The sequence below is a fragment of the Mytilus californianus genome, unplaced genomic scaffold, assembly GCF_021869535.1.
Source record: "Mytilus californianus isolate M0D057914Y unplaced genomic scaffold, xbMytCali1.0.p SCAF_5, whole genome shotgun sequence".
In the NCBI taxonomy this organism is placed as follows: Eukaryota; Metazoa; Mollusca; class Bivalvia; order Mytilida; family Mytilidae; genus Mytilus; species Mytilus californianus.
Window position 1 is genome coordinate 22,845,405 of NW_026262701.1, and position 12,086 is coordinate 22,857,490.

Sequence of the window (12,086 nt, forward strand, 5' to 3'; positions counted from 1 at the left end):
TATGTTAATTTGAAATATTGCGTCTTGTATTTGAACGATAAGTAACACATTCTTAATTCATGTTTTCATTTCAGTGACCTCAATGTATAATATCTTTTGACCAATCACAGATTTCGAGGTTTTCTTGTAACAATGTGCTTTTTCCATGTTTTCTATTACTTGGATATACACATTAAGCGTAACAATGACAAAAATGTCATATAATTATGTATTTTTAACAACTAATGAAAAAATCGTTATGCAATTGATGAATATAACGTCACAGTACCCAAATTGAACTGACGAGAAGCGTTGATTTGAATCTTACACACGCTTACTAACAAATAAATACTTGGATGGAATTATATCTAATTATATCGTGCTCATTTTATTTCTCAACACATGCGAACAAAAAGTAAATTAACAAAAATACCGAACTCCAACGAAAATTCAAATCGGAAAGTCCCTTATAAAATGGCAAAAGCAAAAGCTCAAACACATCAAACGAATGGAAAATTACTGTCATATTCCTCACTTGGTACAGGCATTTTTTTATGTAGAAAATGGTGGATTAAACCTGGTTTTATAGCTAGCTAAACCTCTCACTTGTATGATAGTCGCATACAAAATTCCATTATATTGATAAAAATGTGTGAACAAAACAAACAGACATAATAGGTAAAAATGTCAAAAGTAGAAGTACAGCAGTGGGGGAAATTGATAATTTCAAATTTAAAATCGTCTCGTTTGTCATAGTATGTATCTTTTATTCTACTTTAGATAAAGCCGTTCTGCCAATGTTATTAATTTAAAACCTGCTTGTAAGGAAACTGTTGACCATAGTAGTTGTATTAGTAAAATGGAAAAAAAAGTATAAACAAGAAGCATACAAGCACAATATACATTACCACTTATTTACAACTTAGGCACGTCAAAACGTTGGATCGCATTTGAAGTTAATCTCAGTAAATCAAGATATGATCGGACAGGTGAGACAGACAACGTGATTTCTTAATGTCCTTATTTCGTTGATGGACGTATCAAAAACTCATTTCTACAAGAGCGTTACCATAATTCTTGTAACAAAATAAATGAATTTTACTTGTAACAAATTTAGAGATTTGGTACAGGCCTTATCTTAGGGCTATTCAATTAAAATTCACCTAGAAGGGGCGGAACGCCGACGATATATTTGTCCATAGGTATGGGGTTCTCAACATTATTGTATTCTGGAGGGTGGTGGTCCCAATTTAAATTCATTTCTGTTGGTAGGGGGTTTCTGAATGATAGGTTAAACATATTGTACCCCCTGTTTTGAAGGAATATTCTCATGAAAAGGTCGTCTGAATGCAAAAACGGTATGCAGACCACTTATTTTAAGCGTCCGTTTGTGTTCCTGTCAAACGCGACGAGCCGGAAGCAGGAAGAGTTATCTCTCGGAGTCGGAGTTATCTCCCCGATCCTGACACAGTGCTCAATGCTCCTGCTACTCTAAGAAAAAATTATCCTGTACTCCCATCTTCAATGAACAACATACAAATCCTCGGGGTTTACCCATTCACATTTATTTACATTCACATGGTTGAACAAGGCGAACATCGTATGACCAAGTTTCTTCAAATAGAAAATAAAAAATCATATGCAAACTGTAATTGCAAATGCTTGGCTGTACCTTAAATTGAATATCTATATCCAAATTAAATTAATAGAAACAGTAATCCTGCAAACAAGTCAGGGTCACATCCAAAAATTGTGTGTTTACATTGTTGGGAGCCATGTGCTTTTTGGCGGGAAAATATGGGAAATCCCTAAATTAATGACTTCACTGAACAGCTGAGATTGGAGTGCCATTTAAATTTATTTAGATAATGCATACTATCTGAGGAAAGAGTGAAACTGCAAATACTTATACTTACTTTACATACATTTATTTTTATTATGCATTTTTTTTAGGGGGGAGGGGGGAGGGTGTTATTATATTGTCATTTTATATTAATATGAATTGTACTAGTCTGAACAGACTTGTTTGTCATATGGCTTTGAAATTCTGCAAGACTCACTGTGGGTTTTCAGGTAACTGAAATTAACTCTAAATTTGTTTTGAAAGGAAGCTCCTTGAAATTATAAAACTTCTAAATTTACAGGTATTGCATGAAAAGCATTATATGGATCCCCACTTCTCCCTGATGTCAAAATAATATTTTGTTGAATACAATTTATAATAACTTCAAGTATCCACTCTCCCTTGTATGCCGTCTCCCCACAAAAATATGTGTGGGTGAATCCAAACTATGCGATCCCTAGAAAAATATTTATGTTTGGCAGAGACAATTAGATTTTTATTGCGCATGTTGCGTGGGTGGCATTGTAAATTTTCAATGAAAAAAAACCCCTAATTTTGCGGGAAAACCTGGCTTTGATACACAGGAGAGTATATCATCTTGCCCAACTTTTGCCTATTGAAAAAAAAATGTATATTAGAAATACAAAAAAAAAAAAAAAAAAAAATATATATTGTGCCTACCAAAAATATTTTATGGCTCGAACTAAACTAACAGGCCCAAACTCTGAAACATCGAATGGTTGGTGCCAACCAGTTTCCCCACCTGAAGAATACGTCGTACCTGAAAATGTTATTGACAGCTTCAAAACTAAAATGGGCCATAATTAAAATCGCACCCCTTTTTAGGTCACTTAGAGCTATTGCCTCCGTGTTGCATCTGTCCTCTGCTGCTCCATACCATTGTTACAACTGTTACATGTTTAATTTTATATTTTAATAGCAACAAAGCTAGGTACACATTGTCGGATTTTTATCAGAAATTAGATATGTTAGATAACAGCGTTGTCATACACGAACTTTTAATTTTGTTCTCTAGGTAGGGGGTCTTGGAAGAAAATACATATTCTAGGTGGGAGTATATTTTTTTAATCTTTTCCATAAATGGGGGGTACAAAAAATAAGTACCATTCCACACACCACTCCCTCCCTCCTCCCCCCCCCCCCCCCCCCCGGATAATTTTTACTGGAATAGCCCTTAATCGATGTACACTATACTCTTCATTTTTGTAAATTCAGTCTTTTAATAAATTTTATATCTATTTCTTCTTGATTACTTTAATTTTTGTAAACGCATTTACAATATCGTCGTTTTCAATACAAAATGGCAGAAGTGAAATATATGAATCAATGATAGAAACTAGTATCTTACCTTTTGGTTTTGCAGATATTACTTCTTTTTTGGGGGGAGAGGGATGGCAACAAGTACTCACTCGGAAGACTGAGCACTCGAGTACAATTTGAATACTCGGATACTCGTTTGCCTTTTAAAAGTCTTGAGAAATTTCTCCTCACTTTAGTCTCCTTTGAAATATCCCCTTCGTAATACTGATTAATATCTATTAACAAATTAAATACAGTTCACCTCAAATTTAACGTCTTACATTTAAATTCAGTACTCTTTTTTTTCAATTTCAGAATTAAAAAAATAACATTTGCACATGGTTGGTGTTAAATTACTTGAAAAGCTCATTTCAAAATAAATTATAAAAAAGTTTACATAGTATATTCTTGATGATAAAGTTATGATCATTGTTGAATGTACTCGTTTTAGCAATCAAATTATGAGTAAAATAGCGATAAATAAAATGCCGACTCTCTACATGAACATCACGTCTCCTTTTATATACAATTTATAAACCAGTTAATATTTTCAAATTTTTCTGATTCAGTGTTTCAGAGTTGCGTTGAATTGTTATGATTAATTTTTAATTTTGATAAACAAAAATTATTGAAGAAACATTTAGATAATTATGCATAAGTAATTCATACTTATGGAAATTTCAAATGACACGGATAAGTTGAACAATGACACAATGCTCCATTAATATTTTATCCAATTACATACATTTTGTCACTAACTGATCAGACCTGGTTACCAAACCAAAATATACGTTTAAATGCGACATTTATCTTGTCATGCTTAAATATTTTGGTAAGCATTTCCTTGTCTGTAAAAGCATGTCGATAGTCACTTATTCAAATTCTTGCTTTGAAATACTGGAAACAACTGGTTTCAAGTTTGCATTTGTAAAAGGGTTATTGTTTCTATGTATTTTGGAGTTATCTTCATTCACTAACTGTAGAGCGGAAAATGTGAAAAGTATGCCTAAGGGTAAATGACATGCAATTTTTCAACCTTTTTTGTCTAAAAGACAATAGTGGAAATTCATTAATCATTTAATAGAAATGAGACGTTGTTTCTTACCAATTTGCTTCAGGCTTATTTAAAGTACAAAATAGGAAATGCGTAATTAGCGGTTAACTATCGACAACAGACGACGGAGCCCAGTGAAGCCAATAGATCACATTTGCCCTTTGGACCTGATTGGCTTAAATGGGCTGCTCTTCATAGTTCTGCTTTTACCCATGATTTTTGTTGAAGATTATTTTGCACTTTCTTTATTTTTCTGTGCATGTTTTGTAGGTTTTTTTTTTCTCTGTTCGTCCATTCTTTTTGGCCTTGATGTTTTCCGTCTTTCATCGACTTATGGCCCTTTATGTCTATTCTTTTAAATATTACAGAGTTGTTGTTCCAGAGTTATGGGACTTAAGTGGTCGAAATTAAAAGACAAGCTTATTAAGAGGCTACTCATTTTCAATAAACACTAATATATCCAATTGCTTGACGAGACGGCGTGCCATAGGATATTAATTTAATTTTGAATCTATATTGAATTACAGAAAAATTGGGTTGACCCACCTCCAAAAGATCCATGATTCTGTAATGAGGAGTACTCAATTAATGCTTAAATCCGCAACCGTAAAAATCGAATAACTGATGTTTCGTTTTATTTCCAACAATTTAACAATAGTTCATGCATAATATTGATTTTTTTAGGAAATGAATGCCAGAAAAAAAATTTAATTGCTCATTTTTAAAAACCGATTTTTTGGTAACGTCGTTTCCGCAGATGTTACTTTTTACATTGGAAACTTCATCTGTTGATATATACTGTGAACATTTTGTGTATAATTAGATATATTTAGCTTTGTCGAAAGACGTGCATAATGTCAAATAATTAAAATACAAATTGTTCAGTCTCTAAGAAAACTTGGAAGATTCCAGCTGCTTTTTTAACTAAATGTGTGCAATTTGTGTACTCGGTGCAATTTGGGTACTGTGAAGTTATATTTATCAATTGCATAACGATTTTTTCATTTAGTTTCATAATAAACATGTAATTATGTTGACATTTTTGTCGTTGTTACGCTTCATTTGAATAACCGAGTTACATAAAACATGGAAAAAACACATTGTTACAAGAAAACTTAGAAATCTTTAATTGATCAAAAGATATCATACCTTGTGGTTTTTCAGATTTTACATGAGTCACAGATATAAAAAAATGAACTAAGAATATGTTATTTAACGTCCAAATACTGGACGCAATGTGTGTTTCAAACATAACATATTCCAAGGTAAATTGAAAAAAAAAAAAACTTTCTAAATTTTTTTTTTCGTGATGAACGTGTCAGAAATGCATTTCTACAAGAGCATTCCCCTTATTCTTGAAACTGAATCAATTAAATCTACTTGTAAAAAATCAAGGCATTTGGTAAAGGTATTTTTTTCTTAGTCGATATGCATTAAAGTCTTGTTTGCTGCTATATCTGTCTGCTTATGTATTTTAAAACATTTTGATATCGAACATTTTTTTATTCTGTAATTTTTTTTAAAAACTAAACAAATGATTTCTTGTTCATAACGCTCTACACGTTAGTTGGCCTTTTACACATATCTTACCTTCTGCTTTATGTTTTTTATTTTCCCCTGAAATAAAGAATCGAATCATTGCGATTATAAAAATAATCTATACAAATATAAATAAATTTGTTCAACAATGAATCTGTAATGTTACACATTTTAATATTAAAAAAATCTTACAAAAGTATCTCGACAATGGAACAAAACTTGTATGTATTTTCTATTTATCTCTTTTTGCTCATTTCAATTTTTTAACGCATGTACAATATAGTAGTTTTCACTGAAATGAAAACATGAACTAAGAATATGTTAGTCATCGTTTAATTACTGGACGCAACATTTCAAATATCACATATTCCAAGGTAAATTGTAAAAACTTTTAACGTTATAGGTTTCTTAATGTTCTTTTTCGTTGATGAACGTATCAAAATAAAGGTATTTTTTCTTAATCGATATGCATTTAAGTCTTTTTTGTTGCTAGATCTGTCTTTTTATGTATTTTAAATCATTTTGATATCGAACTGTTTTTGATTCTGTAATTTCTTTTAAAAACCAAACAAAAAAAAAACATTTGTTTTGATAAATACATGTATCTTACCTTCTGGTTTGACAGGCTTTTTATTTCCCCCTGAAATAAAGAATCGAACCATTGCGATGATGATAATAATGTATACAAATATAAATAAAATTGTTCAACGATGAATCTGTAATGTTACACAACTTCCCTTTTCACGAATGTGACTTACCGAATTAGACTATTTACCGGATTTGTAATAACATAAGCAACTCGACGGGTGCCACATGTGGAGCAGGATCTGCTGACCCTTTCGGAGCACCTGAGATCACCCCCAGTTTTTGGTGGGGTTCGTGTTGCTTAGTCTTTAGTTTTCTATGTTCTGTCATCTGTACTATTATTTGTCTGTTTGTCTTTTTATTTTTGGCCATGACGTTGTCAGTTTGTTTTCGATCTATGAGTTTGACTGCCCCTCTGGTATCTTTCGTTCCTCTTTAATAAATCAAATCTTACAAAAGTCTCTTGACTATGGAACAAAACTTTAATGTATTTTCTATTTATTTCTTTTTGCTCATTTCAGTTTTTAACGCATGTACAATATACATGTATTAGTTTTCAAGTTTACATTCATGCAGATTTGTCAATAGCATGTTTCCTCATTTTGAATCGCACAAATGAGCAGACGAACAAAAATATGTCATTTAGGTTATACTTACTTTTATTCCGACACACCCGTTTACATAAAAATAAAAAATTGTGGTTGGATTTCCAATGAGACAACTCTCCACCAGAGACCAAAGGACATAGAAGTTAACAACTATAGGTCACCGTACGTTAAACCGAATACGCGTTAATTGAGATTCATTTTTAGAATTTGTGATTCCCTTTATATTATTTTTCGTTTTCAATTCTTATACTTTGTTATAGAAAGGATTATTTAATGTTATGTATCTATATTTTTCAAATCAATACTTCAGTTCCATTCATCCATGCATCATGTAGTAACATACACAAGAGAATGGCGTTAATACATGGCTGTTTTTATAAATACATGTTTCTTACCTTCTGGTTTTGCAGGTCGTTTTTCATTTTCACCTGAAGTAAAAAATCGAATCAATACGATTAAAATAATAATATAAATACAAATATAAATAAATTTGTTCAACAATGAATCTCTAATGTTACACATTTTAATAAAAAATCTTGTAAAAGTCTCTTGACAATGGAACAAAACTTTTGAGTCAAAACGCTTGAGATGTGTAAATAAAAGAAAAGTGTGGTATGTGTCAAGACTTTGTCAATTTCTTTTGGTTACAATTTGAGACAATCGTTTTTAGTCAAAGGGAGCTAAAACACAGGTTCAACAAAGGATTGTATAATAGAATTTTACTTGATTTCTATTAACTTTACTGAATTTCACATTTTATTGTATAGGTCAAGTTTGGCAAATGATGAGACATACGTTTTTAGTCAGAGGAAACTAATAAAAAGTCTCTACTAAAACTTATATCAAAGCTTTCACTGAATCATTGAACTACCAGTTCAGGAAATCTTGTAATAATCAAGTTTGGACAATTTTAGACACTAGTTTTTAGCCAGTGGAAGCTATTACACTGTCTGAAGTAAATTTTCCTCTTCATTTCATAGCACATCATATTTTATTAAATTAAATCTTACTATAATTAGTGTGAGGTAAGATGTACTTTTAATACATGAATATCTAATATTATGTCCCGTGAGGTCGGATGTACTTTTGATAAATGAGTATCCAATATTTTGTCCCATATCTGCTCGTATTTTCAAAAAATGAGAGAAAATCATAGCAGATATTGTTTTACTCTTTATAAGTATTTATATAGTATTTGAATCAATCTTTTGAAAGATACCCTAGGCAACTGTCTAGAAATTCACTAAAGATGTACTTAGTATTGATAAATTTGCAAGTTCTTTTTATTGGTCTTGAGCTTGACTACATTGTGTAATTTTGATCTCAAATATTTGCTACTGTTATGTGTTGTAATAATATATATATGTATCAAAATAAAGTATTTGCCACTTCTGAATTGTTTGGTATAAGTTTGTGATATCAGTCTCAAGAAGACCCTCCACGTTCACTATTAATAATCGAATAGGAGTTTAGGCTTGATCTTAAGACACATAGGAATCACTTCTCGAAAAAAAGAGGTCGGTTGTCCTTCGTTTTAGATCTAGATAGGGAATTAGGTAGTTTAGGTTTTCGTTTGGGTTTATATATTTAGAGGTTTCGGTGTATTTGTGTTTCTGCCCTTTTCTCCATTGACCCGCTACACTATATTTTCCTTGACTGTAAATGACGTCTTAATACTATATACATTAGAAGTTGAATGTTAACTGATTAATATTTTAGTATTAGAAACATAATTTTTCATTAGTTGATATTGGCTTGGAACTAGTTTCAGTAACTTTGAGTATTTGCAGGTTTACATTTTTTTATTTTCTGTTTCTGTTTTTTTTGTTTTTTGTTCTTTGTATAGATCTGATGACTTTAAGTCCTTTTAAACTGATTTTTATAGTTTGTTGTTATTTTGTGTTGTTACACCACTGTTCCAGGTTAGAGGAACGGTTTGGAGCCAACGAACATGTGTTTAACCCCGCAACATTCTGTATGTCCCTGTCCCAAGCCAGGACCCTGTAATTCATTGGTTGTCGTTTGTTTGCCATATATCATATTTGTTTTTCTTCCATTGTTTTGTACATACATGAGGCCATTAGTTTTCTCGTTTAAATTGTTATACCTTTGTCATTTCGGGGCCTATTATAGCTTACTATGCGGTATTGCTTTTGCTCATTGTTGAAGGCCGTACGGAGGCACGTAGTTGTTATCTTCTACAGATGGGTGCAGTCTTAACCTTTTCAAAAGATAACTTAGAGCAGTCCTTATGACTAAAGTTAACTTAAGAAAATTTTAGCAGACCTTCAAGTTAACTTTATCCTTACCACAACAGACCTACGTCGTCAATTTTGGGACTGCTGCAGACCCTCGTCAGTTTGACCAGACCTGTGGACAGGACATGACCAGATCAGACCTGTTAATCTGTCCTGTAGACAAGACTGCTATTTGATAGACCAGTTTTGGGTCAGGTCTGATTTTTGATCGGTCCTAAGGATATATATCTTTTACTAAATTTGTTGATACATGAGTGTGATGATATTTTAATGATATTCATCAATCAAAGCATTCCTGCTTACTAGTTAACTTTATATCATGTTAACTTTATCTTGGAGCAGACCAGACCAAAGTTAACTTTTATAAGAACAGGCTTGGTTCGACAGAGCAGTCCAGATCAAGTCTTCTTTTTAAGTTAACAAGAATTCTGCCCAAGAACCGATCGGAGCAGTCATAAATCCTGTAACCGCTAAATGTCTGTTTTTTTTCTGTCCCAAGTTAACTTCCAGCAGTCATAAAGTCTGGTCATCAAGTTAACTAGACGAACAGGTAAGGACTTTACCCATCTGTATGTCCTTTGGTCTGTCGCGGAAATTGTTTCTTTGACAATCATACCACATCTTCTTATTGATATTGTTTATACATAAAACTATTCAACGATGCAAAGATCAATATTTAGCTTAGAATCTACAGACGTATGTTTTTTTATAAAAAAAAATAACAGCAAAATTATAGGATTTTCTGTTTTTTGTTTAAACTGACAGTTTTTTTAATAGAAACGAAATTCAGTACAAGCATACAACCAGAAAGAAGCTAGTTTAAAAAAATATATCTAAATGTTTACCTGTATGGCCTATCACTTGAACTTCTGCCAAACTGAGATAACCTTTACCGCTTCTCAAAAGTTTCACATGGCGGCCTGAGATTGGGCTCTTGCATGTTAACATTATTACTTGTCCAGCCTTACCAGGTCCTTTGAAATTACTACAAAGTTTCATCTGATGACGATTTTGTCCAACTCTAACCGCTATATTCCTCAGCCGATTGCCTGAAAAGATATCAATATCAAGTGTCTATATCAATTCTTCAAAAATGGAATTCTAAGACTTCAATCTGTCTGTGCCAATCATCATATCACCAATTGCATTCAATATAGCTTGCACACTCTTTGTAATGAAACACATTTCAGTATCGAACAAATTTTACTTCAAAACCAATTTTCTTTTTTTTTTCGTAAAGTATATTCATCCCATTGTTCATCAACAGGAAAATTGATACCAGATTCTGAAAAGCTGTATTCGATTACCAGGTTATAATATAGTTGATTTTTCCTATGTTTTATTTGAAAAATGAATAAACCTAGAAAAGATTCTTGATTGTACAGGTATATTATTCATTATGAAGGCTGAAAACAAAGCAGACAATTTTACAATTTAAAAAAAAAATAGAAGTCTTTATCAAGAAGAACGATCCTATTAGAATAAAGTCATTTGCTCTATTTAACAAAAGCAATAGTGGGCTTAATGTCTGTTTTTGGCCAAAAGAATTAAAACTTTTATGACTTCTTCAAAGCGGAAGGGCAACGAAAAGGCTAAACTTAGCTTTAAATTTGACTGTGGTATCACATCTTAACAATTTTTTTCCCCGTTTAACACCCAGTTAAGGTATATTTCCTGTTGAAAAACACTGGCCACACACGTCTACCAAAATGAATTGGTCATAAAAATATGGAAATTGACAAGACACACATCCTAACAGATAATTACGGTGGTTCATGCATGTGGCGAATGTCGTCAAAGGCAAAATCTGCAAACATTTTCCAAAATTTAGTCAAAACTATGAGTTTTATCGTGCGATTGCTCATTTGTGTCGTCATATATGACATCATTGCTGTTGTTAAATGTCAGAACTTGTAAAATTTCTATTCATGAGAGATTTAACAATTTTTTCTCTCATCAAATTTATACTTTAATTGCTGAAATGAATAACCTGGAATTTAAGAACCAAATATGCCTCTCCCTTAGCAGAAGCGTGTATTTTCACAAATGAAAAATACGATTTTTTTTGCAGTTCTCTATCCATGTTTCTTTTTAAGAAACAACTGAAAAGTCAAGAACTTTCAGAGAAGCGTTATTATGACTGTCCATTGGTTGATTTATGGTTGGTTATTTAACATCCGGTGGAAACTATTTCAGGCGTATTTAGGACGCGTACAAATAATTTTTTAGAAGAAAGTTAGTGAGCTAGCTCTAATACCCCTTTCCTACATTTAAGACAGTAATATCGTCTTATGGAAATCAATTCTTAGCAAGAATGACCTTCATTGTTGATCAAATGACCTGAAAATCAACATGTATCGTCCTCAAATGTATTTTTCTGACTCCTTACCACAGCATTTTTTTCTGTTAATGATATTGATCTGTTTCACGTTGACATTCACTTAAAATATATGACAATATATCGAAGAAAGGTTGTAATTCCTTATAGGTGGCAGACCACCAATACATTCACTTCAATTTGAAACATATGTAAAGGTAGCTCTTCCCTGACAAAAAATAGTGCTTATAATGTCATTGTTTACTTAAACTAATCAACAAACTTGCAGAAATGAAACTTTTAGTGAAAGAAAAATATATGTAGACCATTTTGAGCAAAAATTTACTTGTCCATGAGTTTGTATTAAAAATTGAAGATAAATGCGCTCCATAGTATACACACATCTTATTATTTATATCTAAGATTTCCAGAAAACCAGGAGTTATTTTTAGTAGTACTTGACTTCCGAACAGTAGTATTTCATAACAAGACGACTTTAAACATTGGTTAAACATGGGCATGTAGAAAGTTGATACATGTACAATTCAGGATATACCTGCTTTCTATTAAGTTAAATTTAAGG

At 32.0% G+C, this 12,086-nt stretch overlaps 1 protein-coding gene across 6 annotated transcripts in view; it reads right to left on the minus strand.

Moving 5' to 3' along the window:
• The window catches only part of LOC127703040 (uncharacterized), a 925,706-nt gene that overhangs the window by 189,152 nt on the left and 724,468 nt on the right, over positions 1-12,086 (minus strand). The window contains exon 70 of one of the 6 annotated variants that reach the window (XM_052207423.1): positions 10,032-10,235. The exons of the other annotated variants lie outside the window; for them this stretch is intronic. Coding sequence (XP_052063383.1) covers positions 10,032-10,235 — 204 coding nt within the window. The remainder of the gene's footprint in view (positions 1-10,031; positions 10,236-12,086) is intronic. 6 annotated transcript variants of the gene reach the window in all.